This window comes from Eschrichtius robustus, chromosome X (genome assembly GCF_028021215.1).
Source record: "Eschrichtius robustus isolate mEscRob2 chromosome X, mEscRob2.pri, whole genome shotgun sequence".
NCBI classification, from domain to species: domain Eukaryota; kingdom Metazoa; phylum Chordata; class Mammalia; order Artiodactyla; family Eschrichtiidae; genus Eschrichtius; species Eschrichtius robustus.
Window position 1 is genome coordinate 102,069,487 of NC_090845.1, and position 22,986 is coordinate 102,092,472.

The following is a 22,986-nucleotide window of genomic DNA, read 5'->3' on the forward strand; positions in this document are numbered from 1 at the left end:
TCGAGAACTTAGATAATGAGACTTGTATTATTGTTACTCAACTGCTATTCTAATTTAAAATATCCATTATACATGAAAACTTAGGAAGATACTTAGTTTTGCATTACTGCACATATTTAAAGGTCTTAAAATCCAAATCTGAATATATACATAGATTTTTAAATATTCTATAAGTCCAACTTCTTACTAACTCAACTCAGCTGTCCTCAGTTAACGTTAGTCTGAAAAACTGAAGTTTTATTATATCTAAATTCAAATACTACAATAAAGGTCTGTTCAGAAACACGAAGATCAGTTCATCTCTGAAGCTTATATTAATTTCACAGAAGGGACAGTACTTGTGCACAAACTCTGACTCAGAACAAATCAGGTTATTTCACAAGCCCAGTTGGCTTCCCTATTCCAGTATAAAATTAACCATGGTCAGAGAAAGTATACAAAAATATTTCCCTTGGGGTTAGCCATTAAATTAAAATATTGTACTATATTTATGAAATCAGATATGTACTTTAAGAGTCATTATAATGTTTTATCACAAAAGTAGTGAGATACATTTGATGACAAATATATATGGCATTTAAATAAATCAAATAATCCTTAAAACTAATCTGGTATAGTTATTCTGATGTTTTTTAACTTTTTTATTTAGAAATGAATCATCAAATGCATTTAGAAATTTGTGTTGTCATTCTTACAAGAAATTAAAGCTACTAATTTACATTGAACATTATCGAAAAAAGGTTAGATTTTCATACTTTGTTGTATATCTTATTCAAATGATATTAATAAATTTCTGTAAAAGATTTTTAATAAAGTAATGTATTTTCTGGAATACCTTTACTTTGAGAAATGCAGTGATTTTACTTCAGCAACAATGACATTAAATTTTATTTACTAGAATAGTAATCTACACAAGAGCAGCCGGGAGTCTAAAAGAGTTAATATAACTCTCCTACAATGATTTACTTATAATCTGACCTAAATTATCTTCTTACTCACATAATCTGGCCAATTACGTTGAAACTTTTTAAAATTTAGTTTCAGGGGCTTACCTGAAAAACATACCTCCCAAAATCAGTCCTAGCAACTATGAAACTGGAGAGCTAGATTTCACACACACACACACACACACACAAACACACTTTCAATAAATCTTCTAAATAACAGCATCATGAATAATTTACCATGGGACACAAACAAAGAAATCCTGTGGTTCAGTCATTTATACATGTTAGGATAAAGTTGCACAAAAGGTCTGTATGTTTCATAACAAAGCAAAGCTAAAGGAGCCATCACTGAGTGAGCTTAGTGATAATTTGATATATATCTCTAGAGTAGTATACTTTAACTATAAATCCAAATTAAGTTCAATACTATTATCTTATGAATAAGCCTTTTTACTCTTGAGAAAAGTGATTAAGAGAAATTTTCTTTTTGAAAGAAAGCCACTTCATAGATAATATTTTAATCATGAAAATACTGGCAAATCTGAATAACCGTTTTGACTTCACTTAGAGAGAAGTATCTCAGTTTTATAATTTTTTTTTAACACCTTTGGAAAAAATTGTTGACTTTATTTTTTTACAGTGTCCTAACACTGACATCTTCTGACTATTGAGGAGAACTACATGTCTCCTTAAAACATTTCCCAGTTACTGAAGCTTATCTTTGCACCTACTTTATTAACTACAGTAGAAATTAATATTTGTTAAATGATGATTGTGGACTCTTCAAATATTATCTCCTTTGATCTCTTAGCAACTTATAAAATAGCAATATTATGGAAGGTATACTTAAGCCATAAAAAATAAAATATTTATCAACAAATGATACTATTAAATCAAATAACTATTTTTTAAAGGTTCACTGAGGCTTCCATTAAGACTTTACTGAGAAGTTGAGTTACAATAAAATATTTAAAAGACAATAAAACTGTATTTATCTGAAAGTGTGTTCATTTGATATTAGGCTATCCACAGCAGATCAACAGGCAGCATAGCATAGGTTCTCGGTTCAAGTCTTGACTCAGCTGTTTACTAGCTAAGTGGCTTGAAGAATTTTACTTAGCCTCTCTGTGCCTTAATTTCCCCATCTATAAAATAGGAATGACAATAAATGCACTTACTTCTACTTAGTAGTGCCATGTAAGTATTTTGAAAAACAGTCAGAATTTGTATGCTTTTACTAAACTAATAGATCAAATAAATATCAAATCTCTTTTATTAGTTAGAAATACTAAAATTTCTACCACATCATCAGTTATTCATCAAGTTTTATCTGTTAACAAATTTTCTTTAGTGAGTTTGTTCAAGTGCCATAAACTAAAAGAGGGGACTTACAAATTAATAAATGCCAGAATGCAAATATAACTGAAGATTTGTAAAGGGTACTGACCAGGGTTCTGCTAAGAATCTTTCCTTTTTTCCCTATGTCTTTTATTTTTTCATTATCTCTCATATTGACCAGGTAACATAAGGCTCATTAAAAGGATTCAGTAATTATTTGTTGAAAGAGTAAACTTATCACAGACTAAGACATATAACATTTTTGTTTTGGTCATATGATACTACTTCCAAATGTATGTTACAATCCCATAATAAGGAAACTGATCAATGTGCATAGAGACCCGCTTTTACCAAACTGAGAAAAGCATGAAATATAATCCTATTTACTAGTGATATAAACTTCAAATTACCTATAATTTAACCTAGAACTATGTATTTATTATTAGATAAAAATTAGGTTTTGGGAAATAGAAAAGGTCCACAAAAACAATAAAATTTGCTATGCATAGAGCAGGAGCTTGGTTGCACTGTTCATGTGAGTCAGAAATTCCAATAACAAATTCTAACTAGTACTGAAGATTACTCCAGTTCTAATGACTGGCCACTACAAATACAGCAGACCTTAATCACAAATTAGACAATATTACAATATTTACAAAGGTGTACACAATGAAATTTCATTAAAACCCTTCTAACTAGAAATTTGAGATAATTCAGATGGTCTGAGCTTTTAATTTAGCTAAGATAAAATGCCATCCTAAGAAATATATTAAGGTAATAAGAAAAGAAAATGTGGGGAAATGCTTTCAGGCATTTTTAGAATCATGTAAATAGCATTTATTTACATAGAAACAGTTAAATGCTAACTGTAAAAATGTGTCAACTCTTTACTGAAACAGATCCAGTGAAAGACCTTTTTTGGGCAATTCTTTTAAAATACTGTTACATATTGCTACAACTAGCAGTGTAGCAAACATTCATGTTTCTTGTAAAGTATCTGGCAAATCACAATTCACACTGATCTACTCTTAATTATTTTGAATTACTGAAATTTTATGGAAATAACTGGCTCATATGTGTATACCACATACATGTAAGAAATCAAGATAAAATAACACATCTACTATATCTAACTAGAGAGTTATATTCTGTCATATTAATGTAAAACAAAATGGATAAAATCAAAACTAATAATTACACAGTAAATTTTAAAACTTAATAAAGTACCTTGAAATATTCTTTTCTAATCTGTTTGCTCCGCCTCCTTTCTTCACTCTGCCAGATTATAGGCTGAGATTCTGGCCACTGTTGTTCATCTATTTGATCCTTTTGATTTTCTAAGGGCTGTAATAAAATAATTTCTTTTAACTAAATAAATGAGAACAAAATATTAGATATAACAGTAATTTAATTTCTTCTTACCTGCCATGTGAGGGGTGATAATGGTGAATTAACTTCATCTGCTGAGACACTAAAAAATTAAAGATGCCTTAATATGTATATCTTAAGACATACAGTCAAAAAACAGATAGGATATTTATTATATTAAAATCATTACCAAAAACTAAAAAAAAAAAATAATAATTTCTTTAGATGATCTGTATGAAACTTCAAGTGGCCTAATATACATATAATTGGGGTTCCAGAAGAATATAACTCAGGTGACAGAGAAGATATTTAAAGATAAATAAAGACCACAAATTTTCAAATTTCATGAAAACAATAAACCCACAAACTTGAGAAGCTCAATGAACTCCAAGCAAAAGAAATATGAAGAAAACTACAACAATATACATCATAATCAAATTAAAAGCAAATGATAAAGAGAAAATGTAAAAAGCAGCCAGAGAAAAAAGACACAATAGGTCCAGTGAAACGAATACTGACAACAGAGTTCTCACAGGAAACAACGCAATCCAGAAGACAGTAGAAAAACCTCTTTAAGGTACCAAAAGAAAACAAAAATATCAACCTAGAATTTTATACTAGCAAAGATATCTTTCAAAAATGAAGGTGAAATAAAGACTTTTTTTTTATTTTGGCTGTGCTGCACACCTTGTGGGATCTGAGTTCTCTGACCAGGGATTGAACCCAGGGCCACAGCAGTGAAAGCGCCAAGTCCTAACCGCTGGATCGCCAGGGAACCCCCAAGACTTTTTTAAACATTACAGAAACTGAAAGGATTCAACATCAGACCAGCAGTAAAAGTAATGTTAAAATATCTCTTTCAGGTAGAAGGAAAAAGATATACATGGAAACACAGAGCTATACAAAGGAACAAAGGGAACTGGAGATGGTAACTAAAGGGGTAAAGATAAAAGACATTATTCGGATTATTTAACTCTCTTTAAAGAACAATTGACTATTTAGAGCCAGAATAATAACAATGTAATATGTAACACAGAAGTAAAATGTATGGCAACAATACCACAAAGGCCAGGAGGGAAGAAACAGAAGTATACTCTTGTAAGGTTCTTATAGGATATATAAAATGACATAATAGCACTTGAAGGTAGACTGTGATAAGTTAAATATTATACTTTAAACCCTAAAACAATCACTAACATAACAACAAGTTGTAGCTAAATAAGCCCGCAAGGGAGATAAATAGGAATTTTAAAATATAATTCTAAAGACAGGAGAAAAAGAGGAAAGATGGCTACAAAGAATGGGTAAGATAAAAATTAAACACACAATAATACAGTAGATTTAAATCCACGAATACCAATAGTTACAATTAAATATTAACAATCTTAACACCACAATTAAAAGTCAGATTGTCAGATTTGATAGAAAAGGAAGATACTACCATATGCTAACAACAAGAGACCTACGTTCTCCATAAAGACACAAATAGGTTAAAAATAAAAGGAAGAAGAAAGATATATCATGTTAACACTAATCAAAAGAAAGCTGAGGTGACTATATAATATCAGAAAAGTATACTTCAGAGCAAAGAATATAACCAAGAATATTTAAAAAGTCATTTTATAATGACAAAGGTGTAAATTCACCAAAAGGACATTACAATCCTATACATTTACGCATCTAATAACAGCTTCAGAATATATGAAGGAAAAATGAAAGAACTTTAAAGAGAAAGACAAATCCGTAATTAGTGTTGGAGATTTCACATAGTCTTCTCTTAATAACTGATAAAACCAACACTGTAGTGCGCCCAGGTGGTGGTGGGGTGGTAAAGACAAGATACGAACAAATAAAGAAGTATATATTGAGAATGTCAGATGGTAAAAAAGTATACATTTACAATGTCAGACGGAATTAAGTTCTGTGGAGAAAAATAAAGCAGGGTCTGGGAAAAGGGACAAAGGAGTGGAGGAGACATGCTCTTTTATATAAGTTGTTCAGGTAATCCCTTGCTGATGAAATGAAATCTGAGCAGAAATGTGAAGACAGGGGAATTAGCCATATGGTTATCTGAGAGGAAATCATTCCAGGCAGAGGCAAAAGCTTTGAAGGGGTGGGAAACGCCTGGAGTATTGGGAGTCAGCAAGGAGGCCAGCATAACTAGAGAAGAACTAACCAGCAGGAAGAGCGAGGCAAGAGGAATACAGTAGGAAGCCAAATAATGTAGAGGTTCACAAGTCCTTAAAGGACTCTAGTTTTTATTCTGAATGAAATGGGAGGTCATTAGAGAATTCTGAAGAATGACATGATCTGACTTACATTTTAAAAATACCAATCTGATATTTTTTTTTTTGAAAACAGACTAAAGGAAAGCAAGGGCAGAAAAGAGACCTGTTACCAGGCTGTTATAACTCAAGTAAGAGATTGCTTGGGCTAGGGTGGTAGGCATGGAGGTGGTAAGATATGATCAGATTCTGGGCATATTTTGAAGGCAGAGTCAACAAGATTTGCTAAAGGATTAGTTATGGGGTGTGAAAGGAAATTACAAGTTAAGGATGACTCTGAGGTTTTTGAGCTGAGCAACTAGAAAGATGGAGTTGACATTTTCTGAAATGGGGAAAAAGGCAGGAAGAACGAGCTTAGAGGTACAAAGAGAAAGATTAAGAGTGTTATTTTGGAAAGTTAAGTTTCATATGCCTATTATAGATCCAAGTGGAGGTGCTGAGTAGGTAACAGGTAATACAACTCTGCAGTGTGTATGTGTATGTACATACATACACACATGTACATGCAAATGTTCATGCACATATATAGAAAATTGGTTTAAAGGGGAAAATACCAAAATACTAAGACTTCTCATCTCTGGGGAGTAGGATAATAGATGATATTTATTTTTTCTTTGTGATAAAATTTTCCTATTTTTTTAAACAATAAAGCTACATTACTCTTATAATCAGTAAAAAACTAAAAGATTTTTCATTTTTTTTAAAGAAGAAATTGGTGATTGTTCTGAAAATGAGAAAAGTGGAAGTAATAATTCTGTAAAAAAAAAAAAAAAAAAAAGGCCAGGATTGAATATCACAGTTTTGAAGTTTGGGTAGCTGGGGCTTTCTCAAGAGAATGTTATAAACCTGGTGAGAAAGCTTAAGACAGAAATGAAAGGAACTGAGAAAGAAGGTAATAACAGAAAGTTCAAGGACAACAAAATATGTAAGATAAAGAATCAGTATTCAAAAAGGGAGAGAGTGGGTTAAATCCAGTTAAATGAAATTTGACACAGATGAATGTTTCTAGACTTGGGTATGAAAAGTTATCTTATGCCTGAACTGAATTCTAAAAGCCTAAGTGAAAAATGGAAGAAGAAAGGGTAATCCCAGCAGAGATACCAGGATACAGAACACAGAGATGTGAAACCATTTTGTAATAAAGAAAGGAGTACTACTGTTCCTAGCCAGAAAAGGTGCCAGTGGAAGAGTACATGGGATGAGGCTCTCAAGCTTGGCAGAAATTCACTTCAATCTTGTGGGTTAAGCCAAACATTTTAAGCTTTATCCTAAAAGTTAGAAAGAACTATTAGAAGATAATAAATGGGAGTCACATAGTCAGGCTTGTGTTTTAGTACCATCACTCTTACACCATCAGTACGGAAAACAGATTTAAAGGTAGGCCAAACTCAAGAAAGGAGATATGTCTGGGGCCTGTTGCAGTGGTCCAGGTGGAAAAGACGGGGCCTGAACCAACACAACTGTAATAGGAATGGAGAGACTGGGATAGACGCAAATAATGTTAAGACACTATAGTTTTCTGTGACTGAATGGATTGGGAAGGGTGCATAAGAGAAAGGAATTTCCAATTATTCCAAAGTTGACTATATAAATAGTGGCACATTCACTCAGACAAACTATACAGGAGAAGAAACAGATATGGGAAAAGTAAGTTCAGTTTAGACTGTGAGGTAGTTAGGAAAACATATCAGTGAAATGTACGCATCTGGAGCAAGCAAAGTGTTCTTGTTGCCATATATTAAGACTTGGGGTTCTGGAGCCAGACATCCTGGTTTTAAATCCTCACTGTACCATTTACTAGCTGTGTGACCTTGAACAAGCTAAGGTAATTTCTGAGCCTCAGTTTCTCACCTATAAAATGGGGATGACAATAGTAACAATAACTCATAGAGTTATTATGAGGATTAAACTACATTATACATCTAAAGCACTAAGAACAGTATACATATAACAAGCATTCAACAAATGTTAATTCTCTCTGTGTGTTCTTCTGTACCTATGCCCTAGCCTTGGACTTTTTTACTCCCAGAGGAATGATTCAGGAGTTGAGTCTGATGCAAATTTTCAAACCACCAAAAAGAATAAATAGAAACTTTCAAGGTCTTCTAGTTCTCTGGAATTCATATATGTGGACTTAGACTACATATTCATATAGAAGAATTTAATAAAACCCAATTGAAAGGAAATAAAAATGACCCCAAACCTATGGAATGCAACAAAAGCAGTTCTAAGAGGGTAGTTTAGAGCAATACAATCCTACCTCAAGAAACGAGAAAAATCTCAAATAAACAACCTAACCTTACACCAAAAGCAACTATAGAAAGAACAAACAAAACCCAAAGTTAGTAGAAGGAGAGAAATCATAAACATGAGAGCAGAAAAAAATGAAACAGAAATGAAGAAAATAATAGGAAAGATCAATAAAACTAAAAGCTGGTTCTTTGAGCTGGTTCTTCTTTAAACAAAATTGATAAATCTTTAGCCAGATTCATCAAGAAAAAAAGGGAGAGGACTCAAACCAGTAAAATTGGAAATGAAAACAGAGAAGTTACAACTGACACCACAGAAATACAAATGATCGTAAGAAAGTACTACAAGCAACTATATGCCAATAAAATGGACAACCTGGAGGAAATGGACAAATTCTTAGAAAAGTACAACCTTCCAAGACTGAACCAAGAATAAATAGAAAATATGAACAGACCAATCACAACTAATGAAATTGAAACTGTGGTTAAAAATCTTCCAACAAACAAAAGTCCAGGACCAGATGGTTTCACAGGTGAATTCTATCAAACATCTAGAGAAGAGTTAACACCTATCCTTCTCAAACTCTTCCAAAAATTGCAGAGAGTGGAACACTCCCAAACTCATTCTACAAGGCTACCATCACCCTGATACCAAAACCAGACAAATATATCACACAAAAAAGAAAACTACAGGCCAATATCACTGATGAACACAGGCGCAAAAATCCTCCACAAAACACTAGCAAACAGAATCCAACAACACATTAAAAGGATCATACACCGTGATCAAGTGGGATTTATTCCAGGGACGCAAGGATTCTTCAACATATGAAAATCAATCAATGTGATACACCATATTAAAAAATTAAAGAATAAAACCACATGATCATCTCAATAGATGCAGAAAAAGCTTTTGACAAAATTCAACACCCATTTCTGATAAAAACTCTCCAGAAAGTGGGCATAGAGGGAACCTACCTCAACATAATAAAGGCCATATATGACAAACCCACAGCAAACATTATTCTTAATGGTGAAAAACTGAAAGCATTTCCTCTAAGATGAGGAACAAGGCAAGGATGTCCACTCTTCCCACTGTTATTCAACATAGTTTTGGAAGTCCTAGCGATGGCAATCAGAGAAAAAGAAATACAAGGAATCCAAATTGGAAAAGAAGAAGTAAAACTGTCACTGCAGATGACATGATACCATACATAGAAAATCCTAAAGATGCCACGAGAAAACTACTAGAGTTAATCAATGAATTTGGTAAAGTTTCAGGATACAAAATTAATACACAGAAATCTCTTGCATTCCTATACACTAACAACAAAGGACAGAAAGAGAAATTAAGGAAACAATCCCATTTACCACTGCAACAAAAAGAATAAAATACCTAGGAATAAACCTACCTAAGGAGACAAAAGATGTGTATGCAGAAAACTATAAGACAGAAAGAAATCAAAGATGACACAAACAGGTGGAGAGATATACCATGTTCTTGGACTGGAAGAATCAACATTGTGAAAATGACTATACTACCCAAATCAATCTACAGATTCAATGCAATCCCTATCAAACTACCAACAGCATTTTTCACAAAACTAGAACAAAAAATTTCACAATTTGTATGGAAACACAAAAGACCCCGAACAGGCAAAGCAATATCGAGAAAGAAAAACGGAGCTGCAGGAATCAGGCGCCCGGACTTCAGACTATACTACAAAGCTACAGTAATCAAGACAGTATGGTACTGGCACAAAAACGGAAATATAGATCAATGTAACAGGATAGAAAGCCCACAGATAAACCCATGCACATAGGTCACCTTATTTTTGATAAAGGAGGCAAGAATATACAATGGAGAAAAGACAGCCTCTTCAATAAGTGGTGCTGGGAAAACTGGACAGCTACATGTAAAAGAATGAAATTAGAACACTCCCTAACACCATACACAAAAATAAATTCAAAATGGATTAATGTCCTAAATGTAAGGCCAGACACTATAAAACTCTTAGAGGAAAACCTAGGCAGAACACTCTATGACATAAATCACAGCACAGCAAGATCCTTTTTGACCCACCTCCTAGAGAAATGGAAATAAAAACAAAAATAAACAAATGGGACCTAATGAAACTTAAAACCTTTTGCACAGCAAAGGAAACCATAAACAAGACGAAAAGACAACCCTCAGAATGGGAGAAAATATTTGCAAATGAAGCAACTGACAAAGGATTAATCTCCAAAATATACAAGCAGCTCATGCAGCTCAATATCAAAAAAACAAACAACCCAATCCAAAAATGGGCAGAAGACCTAAATAGACATTTCTCCAAAGAAGATATACAGATTGCCAACAAACACATGAAAGGATGCTCAACATCACTAATCATTAGAGAAATGCAAATCAAAACTACAATGAGGTATCACTTCACACCAGTCAGAATGGCCATGATCAAAAAATCTACAAACAGTAAATGCTGGAGAGGGTGTGGAGAAAAGGGAACCCTCTTGCACTGTTGGTGGGAATGTCAATTGTTACAGCCACTATGGAGAACAGTATGGATGTTCCTTAAAAGACTAAAAATAGAACTACCATATGATCCAGCAATCCCACTCCTGGGCATACCCAGAGAAAACCATAATTCAAAAAGACACATGCACCCCAATGTTCATTGAAACAGTATTTACAATAGCCAGGTCATGGATGCAACTTAAATGCCCATCGACAGATGAATGAATAAAGATGTCGTACATATATACAATGGAATATTACTCAGCCATAAAAAGGAATAAAATTGGGTCATTTGTAGACACATAGATGGACCTAGAGAGTGTCATACAGAGTGAAGTAAGCTAGAAAGAGAAAAGCAAATATAGTATAGCAACGCATATATGTGGAATCTAGAAATATGGTATAGATGATCTTATTTGCAAAGCAGAAATAGAGACACAGATGTAGAGAACAAATGTATGGATACCCAGGGGGAAAGGGGTGGGGTGGGAGGAATTGGGAGACTGGGATTGACAAATATACATTATTGATACTATGTATAAAATAGACAACTGATGGGAACATACTGTATAGCACAGGGAACTCTACCTAATGCACTGAGGTAACCTAAATGGATGGGAAGTCCAAAAGGTAGGGAATATCTGTATGTGTATGGCTGATTCATTTTGTTGTGCAGTGGAGGTTAAACAACAGTGTAAAGCAGCCATACTCCAATAAAAATTAATTTAAAAAAAGAAATAAAAAAGTGAACAATACATAGAGAATAAACGCAATCAATGATGAAGAAACACATTATTCTTGACAGTAACAGTAATACGATATACGTTTGCTAAATGGATAAATGAATCTGTCATCAAGACAAAATGCAGGTATGAGTACAAAAAGATCAAATCAGCATTTTTGGATTTGTTTACATCAAAAGTCAATTAAACCTGTGCTGTATAACACATTTCTTTAAAAAAAAAAAAAAGCACATTTCTTCTCTAAATTATCTAGTTATATTAAATTGATATCAATTATTCAATTAAAGCCCACATATAGGAACATTACTGTTAAAGGATCAACTTTCATTATAAAATATTAACTATAAGAACTAAGATATTTTTATACCTCTTTTCGCATTCCACAGTTTGTTTTGGCTTGTTTCTTGTGACAGAAGTTGAATGATTAAGAATCCTAGAAGTAAATCAACACATTAATTCCATAGTATATTAAAGAGAATAGTGTATATACATGATATAAAAGATGTCCATAAATAACTGCATCTGGTCCATGAAGATCTTTGCTAGAAAACAATATTTAAATGTTATTTAGATCAGATGCTCATAAGCACACTGGCTATTATGAAGGAATGAAGTTCACCAACTCTTCCATGCATCTTCTCTTATAAACCCTTTCTCAAGGCTTGGATATCTTCTAGCCATGCTATTTCCCTGTGCATATCTAACTTTTGGCTGAGACAGAAGATAAAGAGATGCAGATTGTTTAGGTACCATCATAACTGATTTAGTTTTCCCAGGATAGCAAATGACAGGATCATGTTGATGTAATAAATAATCATTTTGCCAAATGCCAAATAATAAAACTTAATTCAAAATGCAAAGCCAGTGCTAAAGTTCAATTCTTTAAAAAAAACTCCACAAGTTTATTAAGCTTTTAATAACCAAATGAAACAGTATTCGAAGAAAACCAAAAAAAAAAGAAAAATAAAGAATGATAAACCACTGTATGAGAGAACTATTTGTCCATAATTTTATGTAATTCTAAGTGTTCATCTCAAAGTCAAAAGTAATGAATTATTAACTATCTTTCTTTAATATAAGTAACATAATTAAGAGTTCTTAATATTTATCCATTTACTATAGATATAAATGTTATCTTAATTTTCAATTTTAAGTTTAGTTTTATAAGGAGTAGAATATCTGCCTTTTATTCAAAATAATATCATCAGATGCCAACTATCAAAAGAATACACAGGAGAAAAGAAATTCCAAATTAAAGCTACATATTAACTATTAAAACACATAATTAAATAAATATAAGTGGGTAATTCCAGAAAGATGGTTAACATAAAGAAACCAATTTCCATTACCCCAGTTTCCTCACTAGCTTAGATCTAGTAGAGCCTCACCAGGAAGAAGTCTCAGTGAGGGGCAAAGGTCAACTATCACAAGCAAAGCAGTGAAGCTTTGTACCAAACAATTTCGAGATTACTGACACCTTTGTGTGGGCAGGCACTGAAATTGTACTGAATCCCCAAATGCAGAAGAATTTAGATAATAAATTATCTAAGACTATGAGGAAAAATTACATCATTAAAGAGTGATTTTTAAAAAAGGAAGTAAATCCTAAGAGTTCTCTTCACAAGGAAAAATTTTTTTTCTATTTCTTTAGTTCTGTATCTATATGAGATGATGGATGTTCACTAAACTGCTTGTGATAATCAATTCATGATGTATGTAAGTCAAATCATTATACTGAACACCTTAAACTTATACAATGCTGTATGTCAACTGTATCTCAATAAAACTGAAAGAGAAAAAAATCTTAATTTGAAAAGGAGATATAGCAGTGTGAAGTATCCTGGGGGGCAATGTCAGAATTATTCCCTGGGAAGGGGAGGTCAAACTACAGTGCCCTTCACTGCAGTAAATTCTGAATTCTCCCCATACCATACTCACTAGTGTTGTGATTATTTATGTGTATAAGTCATATTGGAGCAGAAAGAAAAAAAAGTTGAGATCTACTTACCTATAAAATATATTTTATGTACTTGAAAATTCTCGTATGAAAAATTTTGTGTACAATTGATATTTAATATTTTACTCTGTGATACTCAAAGATAAAATAAATGTCTGTTTTATCTAAATACCTATTCTAGATTATTAAGACACTTCCCCAATCCAGGTACCAGTACTGAGTTTTAAGTAAAAGACTATATAATTCTATATAATTCTATATAATTCAGCTGCATCAACCTGGCCCCTTAATACTTAAGGCGTCCACAAACTCTAGATACCTTGATGCACGTCCTGCTGCTCTGGTCCTCTGGAAGAGTTTTTCACTGAATGATGCTCTATAACATAAAGGCCTCCGTCTGTATTCACATTTCACGTACATCAACCAAACCAAAAGATGGAAGAAGTAAGATGTTTTGGGAGAGGATAGGGAAGTCATTAGTAAAGCAAGCAGAAAAGAAAGAATGGATAGATTTTAAGGGTTGAGAGAACTACCTGATTAGTTATAACAAGCTAGAGATTAACATGATACTCCTCAAATTAGAGTTCACATGATCAGAAAAAAAAAAAATCACATGAAAAGGTAATGTACATAATTTCTGTAATTCTAAACCAAAATAATAAACTGTTCAAAATCTGATTTTGCTTTCCATGATCCTTAATTAATTATACTTCAATATAACTTTTCATAATTACTTTTTTAAATTTAGCTATATCACATAGTACTCAGAAGCACATGTTTGCACAGTAAGTAAAAATTCTCAGGACACACCTAAAAGCAAATAAAATAATTATTAAAACTAAGAAGACGTAATAGAAAATACTATAGAATAAGTTAGCAGGAATGAACATGCAATGGGAACCAGTCAACTGAAGCTATCCATTGCTTGCATGTATTATAATCCTTTCTTTAGGATGATAATCAAACAAATTTTAAGAAGCCAGTTAAACATCTACTTAATCAGCCATGTAATAAGAAAATCAGTATAAGAAGAGCAGTAGCCACTTCTCTAATATTAACATACATAAGTAGAGTTGGTGGAAATTTGAAGAGTTGGCTAAGTAATTTACAGAGCAACATTATTTTAAAATAATGATTTTTTAAGACAATAGTTTTTTATTTAGCTTCCCAAATTATAGTGAAGATAAAATTATGATTTGTGGAGATAAAATTATGACTTGTGGAACAGCTATTTTAATATAGACAAAGTCATTGATTCAGGGGGACTTCAATACACTCAAATACAAGTAGAAATAATCCAATAGTTTGACAAAGGGGATGAAGATTAGCTTTTAAAAATTTGACAATAAACTGTCAGTACAAAGTAGTTTAATCTATGCATCTCAGACAAAGAAGGGGCAGTCTTCTAAATAACCAGGCTTCAGACTTTGAACACTTATGAGTTATCTACTTGATGGTTTATTTGGTGATCCTTTTCCCCACCCTTTTTGATTATTAATTCTGTATGATATCTTCTTGTTACTTTCCTAGGATAGTTTCATCCACCAAGTACTAGTATAAACCTTCTTTAAGAATCACAGATATTTTAAAAAACAGTACGAACTAAACAAGTGGCAAAGCTGCTCTAAGAAAATCATTACTAAACTCAACATAAGCAATTTTTAAATTGCCTCTAATTTTGGAGTACATGCATGGCTTCTTTTAGCTGAGAGTTAACACTGCATTTACCTTTGACTAGTAGCTAGCCAAAGAACAGTTAAATAGTAAGCATACAGTCAAAGTAGGAGTCTTAAGTGGTACTTCCTGATATACAAAGATAATCTTACCCCAGATAAATTATTTTAAATCAAGACTAACAATAAACAAACAAAAACATTACAATGATTATGTTAAAACTTAAAAAGAAATTTTACAACTCCTGGTTGACTTGCAATTTTAAATAGCATTTCAGATTCTTCATTAATAAAGTTGGAATCTAAAACAATACAGTGTGAAAGGGAAAAACTACAACCAGAGAAGGTATAAAAACTCAAATCCTCTAAGGAATATATTCTTATACAAGATTACTCTTGACTTTTTGGACTCACTCAAATTTTAGTATTTTAACAGTAAACAAAAAATTTTAATTATCTACATCTAAGACATATAAGCAATAGCAACATATTTTAGAAGGAAGGATGCGATCCTTCAATGGAGAAAACACTAGGTTCAGCATAAGAAAATTCTGGGATCTGATTTAAATTGTCTACAGATTACAAATTTTAAAAGTAAAATGTACTCCTTACTTTATGAACAAATATTATAAAATTTTAATGCCTTCAAAAATTAGACAGTTATAACATTAATGTCACTCCATATTAATATTTAATCCATAAAGCTCTTATATTTGTATGCACTAACATCTGAAAAGGAGGATGAAGTAGAGAAACAGTTCAGAGAAAGAGAGGAATTAATTTTGTATAAATCTCAAAAAATAACAGAAATTATGTAGAGAAAACAAATTAACTAAATTAATGGTTCCTATTAGCTTTAAATTTGTTGATCTCATTTTCAAGCAATTAATTAACCAGTAACAGTATTACTGAGTACCTACTATGTACAAGGCAGTGCTAGGCACTGTTTTGTACTGATTACAAAACTATCACAAAAACAAGACCTATGAAACATCATTTGATGTTGTATCTAGGCTAGAAAGAATAATTTGTCAGAGGGATAGATGAAAAACTAATACAACAATAGGAGAAAATTGAAAATATAGAAATGTTATATATGGCAATGTTAAAATCTAAAATTATGCACTCAAATGCTATTCTTAACACAATGAGAGAAATGGATGTTGTTGTGGGTTCTTATAAAATCAGTATTCTCTGTCCATAATGATAAATGCAATTTTTTCACCTGCCAGGTAGAGGAGGTAGAAACTCAACTATTTTTTAAGCTACACAGAGCAGGTGGTGGCTTGGTTCATCAAACCTCTTAAACCAATGGGGAGATCAATACTTTAATTATACTGAAGGGGGAAAACACACACAACCTCACAAGTAGCCAATTTTTTAAAAGCCCAGTTAAAAATGAATCATAGGAAAAGATTAGAAGATAAGATTCACAGAAAAGGGTGACAGAAAGTTATGGCAGAAGAAAAATGTCAATTGAGAATGAGGATACATTAGATATAGAAGGGATAAAGATGAGTGATATTTTCTAGTATGTTTTTTAATTCTATAAATGTAGTAGCAGTGCAAAAAAAGATACTGAGTGATTATTTTAAAAAAATAGTGGCCCCTAAAACCACACGTCTGTCATTGAATAAGTTTTAATAGTAATTATTTTTCAAAGCATCTTTGAAATGCCAGTATACTTTTTTAAGCTTCCCAAAACATGGTCATGTGATCCATAAACATTTATTGCTTTGAATAAGTAAAATGCTTAGTAGTTATTCATGTTAAGTGCACCAAAATTATTCTTTTAACTTTCTCAAAACAAAAAAATCTCAGATCTCCTTTATTATTTCAAAACTATAAATGCGGTACTCTCAGTACATGAAGATGGCAATAAAGCTGAACCTCAGCAGCACATAGAACTTTTTCTGTATTAAAAATGGACTTGCACTGATTTTACACTCATTAACACAATGTCCTCCTCATTGCCAATAACACGCATTTGGAGAAAGCCCAGCCAGAGGGAGAAATGCTCCTTGACCAAACTGTCAGTACAAAGTAGTTTGTACAGTACAAACAGACTAAAGTGAACCTGTGACTCTCAAATCGTCACACTGATTTAATCAACGATTATATAATTCAGTTCAATTTTAAGGAGTTTACACATATCCCAAGTAACTCAAAATCTGATAAAAAGCACACTATATACTTGTGACACGTACTTGGAAAAAAATGCTCATAACATATCTAATGCTACTGTGAGCTAAGGTGAATATCAACAATTATTATTATTTAGCACCAGGAATAAAAAAGAGATACCAAAGCAATAATTAAATATAATGACTAGATGAGTATAAAGTATTCTGTTAATTGTATATGTAACTTTATATTTCTCTCCTAAGTATTTCCTATTGTCTTTTAGTAGTTAGTCCCTTGAAATAGATCTTAAGATGGTCCTATTGTTTACTGTTTATTTGATAATCTTTAAATACTCAGATTTAATGATTATAAAAGTTGCCCACTTAAATCTCATTATTGAAAAAAATACCTGTTCTTCTGCTCTTGCTGCAATAACTGAGCAGCTATTTTCCTCAAATCAGTTACTTCTTTCAAACCATCATCTTCTTCCTCGGCAAGTAATTGCTCTTTCCCAAGTCTGAAAGGTGACACAAACATGGTTATCCAAAAAGTAAGGCAGATGATATTTTATGCCAGCTTCCAAACGTAGAAACCATTTTTTATTTTTAATAGCATGCGAAAGCTAAAACCCTATAACGTCCTTGTATTTAAAATGTTAAAATAAGAAATAAAGAATATTTAAGGAATATAAAAACATATCTATCCTCTCAATAGGAAACGTGGCATACTGGTTATATTAATATAATTAATGGCTAAAAGGTAAACTGCACCACCATTTTGTAATTTCTGAAATGTGTAATGGCCATAGTAGTTTAACAATGCATATTCTCCATCTTGAGTGTAATAAGGACCACAGAGCTCTATTTGGCCTATCTTTAGAGACAGAAAATGTTATGAAAATCTCTCATTTTATCAAGCCACTCTACTCTTATCAGTTTATTCATTTTGATTTTCAAAATCTCTATGTAAGATGTTTAAGTAGTGGAAATGCAAAATAGATTCAGATTGGCAATTTGCCAAAAATACTCATTAAACTATCTAGTTTTATCATTCAAAAAGAACAAAGAAATTTTAAAATTGTCCTCCAAACTCTAGTAGTTTTACCCCAAAGGTATTTCATTTAAAAAATGGTACCAAGCCTAAGACTCTGTATCTTTACCATATCTTGCATGCCACTGGAGACTCTCAAGTATAGGCAACTGTCCTCATGAGATAAGGTGAGAAAGTAAGAGAAGAATGAAATATAGCGTACAAGACAAAGCACTGTATCTCCTTATGGGGTACCAGAAATGATTAATTAATGACTGTTAAAAAGTTACCAATGAGGTCATTTGGGGGAAGCACAATGCATAGAAAAGAGAAAAACTTGGGGATCAGAGAGAGAGAGAGCTAGGTTCACACCCGAGGTTCTAGTGGACACTAGCTAAGTAGTTCTAGACAAGAAACTTTAGTCTCTGAGCTTCACCTTCCTCATCTGTAAAAATGTGGACAATATCGACCCTACAGGATTTAGTGAAGATTAAGAAACATGGCAAAGCACGTAGCACAGATCCTGGTATATGGTAGGTATTCAACAAATGCTCCTTCCTTCCTGCAGCTATGAAGTAACTTGAAGGAGTGACTGAAAAATGTGGTAGGTCATATTCCATCATTTCATAAGATAAATGATACAGAAAAGATCCAAAGTACAATTATTTTAATAAAATAGAGAAGTAAATACCCTTAAAATTACCATAACCAGTCTGATGAAACGGAAAGTGTATTAGACCAAGAGTCAGAACACCTGAGTTCCAGACATTTGAAACTCTAAGCCTCAGTATCCTAATTGGTCAAATTATGCCAATACCATCTGTTTTAAAGAGTTGTTAGATAGCTCAAATGAGGCAATGTACGGGAAGGTACAGTATTCTTCAGTAATAATAATAGGTGATATTATAATTACACTTATAGGGGAAAACAGTGTATATACTACACTCAACTTATATGTTCAGTATAATTTTCAGTTTAATTGAGGAATGCAGACAGATGAAATATTCACAAATTAACTATCTGAACTTCACAGGTAAATGAACAAAAAAAAATATTCATTCAAGTAGAAGTACCTAAAGAATATTTCAAGTATTAGTAAGTAACATTTCAATTTGAGAATTAGTGTGTGCTTACCTTTTTTCATCTCCCAATTCTTCATTTTTCTGAGATTTTTCAGGGCCTTTTTCTTTTCCCTTATATAAAAGAAAGTTATCATTTTAAATTGTATTGTTCACTTTTGTGAGATTAAGGAGAACATGTTATTAACACTTGTTCAAAGTTTTCTTTACCTTCAGGAAAGCAACAAATGATCCAACAGGTGCATCTCCTTGTTCAGGAACTGCTACATCATCTGTGTTGGGGTCAGTAAAATCATACACCTCCTGGTCTAAGTGGAGATTAATATTTATTAGAAAACATGAATAGTAAACAGTATTCTCTGACACTGCAGTGCTTAGAAAAAAGTATATTTTCCCAATAAAAGAGTTGGCCAAAGATACTATAATTTTTTAAAGGCCATTTTTAATAAAATATTCATTTTTAATAAGAGCTATGTACATGATATAAAAATAGCAGACACCATATGAATTACCTTTCTGAGAGTCAGGTTTACTTCCTACTGAGTGACTGTCATTTCTTGATGTCTGCTCTCTATTTGATTCTGAGACTTGAGAATGAAGGCTGATTGTGTCGTCATCTGATGGCTGAACAGAATAAGCAAAAAGTAAAAATGAGGCGTTTTAAACATATGATAAGGATTAAGTTGCTTTAATATCACATTTTAAGTATAGAACATCTGATTTAACTCTCCAGTTTTCAAACCAAAAATTAATATGAGGTTTACTGTTCTGCTTTTTAAAACGTGCCTGTCTTTTTTTCATTTGAAGTCATAAAATGCAATGATGATCATATTTTTAAGCAAAAGAAATCAAGTGTGTGCAAGTGTCTATCTATTTCAAAGCTCTAATAAAATTTTAAAATAAAACAGTTCAGCAATAGAGAAGACTCACTTCCGTTGTAGACAATCGTTTCTCTCCATTATCACTTCCAATTCCAGAGTCAGGGCCATGATTTTTATTTGGATAAAAATCTTCCATACTATGGAAATACAAATTCTAAGGGCAGTTAGGGTTTTCTTCTTAAATAGATAATACATAATTGACGTAAAATTTCCCTAGATAATACAGTCTTACACATTTTTGATATGTAAGATCCTTAAAGACATGAGGAGAAAAATATCAGATCATACAAAACACTTTATTCATGTCCCTCATGTAATATTTTTCTTTCATGTGCTCTGTTGTAAAAACTTAACAATAGCTTATTATTTCTCCTGAGAGATTCAGAAAAGCAGACAGCCCTGCTAGAAAATCATCTTGATAAAGACCTATTTTTATCAGTTTGACAATTTCACCACAGAATGCTGAAATGTTTTTTAACTTTAATTCATAGTTTTTTCTTCATTATCTTTAAAAATATATTTTAGCTTTGTAAATAAGGCCCATTTAGTAATTAAGAAAAGAGAAAAAAGGCAAAAAAAGTCTGTGAAGCATTGAATAAGCAATTGTTTTGGTGTGAGGATAGAGCTGTCCTTGCAAATTTCTGAATTACACTATACCACCCAGGTTGCAAAATATTTTTCACTTTAATTTGCAAATTTACTATACACTCTACACTGACCACTGATTATGTGCCAAGAATTGGGCTAGGTGCTTTAAAGGTAATACCTTATACATTCCTTGTGAAAACTCTAGCAGGTTATTGGTGCTTTCTCATTTTGCGGAAGAGGAAAGTGAGGCCAAGAGGGGTTGAAAAAATTGCCCAATGACATGCAACTTGCAAATGGCAGTCTAAATTTGTTCCCAAGATTATCTAACACTAAAGTCCCTGATCTTAATCACTACGCTATACTTCGTCCCCAAATACTGATTTTATACTTTTCAAAAGTATATCAACAAACTTAGGGAAGCAATTACCAAGTGTCAAGGCACTATGCTGAACACCTGAGATGAGATGAATTTTAAAATGTTTGGCTTCAAAGGGCTCTCAGCCCAGAGGGGAAGGGAGTATGTTTATATGTTTTGAAGAATATGACACAGGTAAATATAAAGCGCTGTGAGAAAAGAGAGATTAACTAATTCTCCTTAGTAAGGTTAGGAAAGGCCTCATCCAAGAAAGTGGCATTTGACATGAATCTTGAAGGATGAAAAGAGGCAACAATTGCTAGCATTTGTTGAGTGTCTACATTGTGTTAGATACTATGCCAGGTACACATATTTTATTTATAATCCTTACATTATACAATTTATGCATTATTTCTTTTTACAAATGAAGATAATACAGCTTATAAAAGTTAACTTCCCAAGGGGAAAAATTATGACATTTACTGAATATTATTCATTGAACTAGTTGCCAAGCGCACATTTAATTCTCACAACAAGCTTATAAAGTGTGTATTGCTAACATTTTAAATAAAGAAACAGGCTCAGAGAGATTAAATAACTTACACAGCCCACAGAGGTATTAAGAGAGAGGTTAAACCATGATTAGAGCTGAAATCCATCTGACTCCACTGCACAATAATACATCCATGTACTATACTAAAATACATTGGTGTATTCGTAATAGACGATAATGATAATAATAAGCTATTTGTTGAGGAATTATTATGGGTAAGACATTGTGTTAAGTACTCTATATACATTATTTCATTTAATCCTGACAGCATCCATATGATTATCCCTTTTCACATATAAGAAAGCTGAGAACCAGAGATATCATGACACAAGGACATATAGTTATTAAGGGTCGGAGAAGAGCTTCACAGGCATATTATGTCTGACTCCAAAAGCTGATGATAAGTATAGCTACTGTAATGCCTATGTAAAATAAAGAGTTTACAAAATAGTCAAGGCACAGAAAGTAGTAAGAACCACATAGCCAAGAACATGAGTGTGAAACTCAAAGTACGAGAACTTCCTAAGTAATTCAGTACCAGCTGTGAGTGAGAGATAAGCACACCCAAAAGCCAACTCATAAATAAACTCTATTGACCTGCACTGTCCAATACAGTAGCCACCAGTCATATATGGCTATTGAGCATCTGAAATGTGACTAGTCCAAATTGAGACATGCTATAAATGTAAAATACATACTAGATTTCAAAGATTTAAAAGGAAGAAAAAGAATGTGAAATAACTTACTAATTTTTTACATTTAATTATATGTTGAAATGACATTTTGATATATTGGGTTAAGTAACATACATTATTAAAATTAATTTCACCTGCTTATTACTTTTTTTAAGTGGGCTACAAGAAAATTTAAAATTACTTACGTGGCTCACATTGCCTTTCTATTGGATGGCACTGCTAGAGAACATCTCTAAAATATATCTCAATTCTGTCCACTCCTTTTAATCTCTACTGCAATAACCCTATTCAAGACCCCTTGATCTCTTGACAGTACCACAACAACCTAACTAGTCCCTGTACTTCTACTCTTGTATACTTCCAATGTATTCTCTCTGTAAGAGCCAAAGTAGTTTTTTTTAAACATAATTCAGATCATGTTATTCTCCTGTTTATAACTGTCCAATGACTTCCCACTGTACTTTAAATAAAATTCAAACTCCTTACCACAGCCTCCAAAGCCCCCACATGACTTCAGCCCTGACTACCTCTCCAAAATCAACTTGTACCACAATGCTGGCCTCCCTTCAGTTTTTTTAACACACCAAGTTTCTTCCTAACTTAACGC

General features: G+C 32.5%; 1 protein-coding gene across 1 annotated transcript in view; it reads right to left on the reverse strand.

The window, feature by feature from the left end:
• Positions 1-22,986, reverse strand: part of LRCH2 (leucine rich repeats and calponin homology domain containing 2) — an 89,486-nt gene that overhangs the window by 19,213 nt on the left and 47,287 nt on the right. Inside the window, exons 7-14 of the mRNA XM_068533079.1 lie at positions 20,238-20,325; positions 19,820-19,931; positions 19,518-19,615; positions 19,363-19,421; positions 17,609-17,716; positions 11,813-11,878; positions 3,708-3,756; positions 3,513-3,629 (exon numbers count right to left, since the gene is read on the reverse strand). Coding sequence (XP_068389180.1) covers positions 3,513-3,629; positions 3,708-3,756; positions 11,813-11,878; positions 17,609-17,716; positions 19,363-19,421; positions 19,518-19,615; positions 19,820-19,931; positions 20,238-20,325 — 697 coding nt within the window. The remainder of the gene's footprint in view (positions 1-3,512; positions 3,630-3,707; positions 3,757-11,812; positions 11,879-17,608; positions 17,717-19,362; positions 19,422-19,517; positions 19,616-19,819; positions 19,932-20,237; positions 20,326-22,986) is intronic.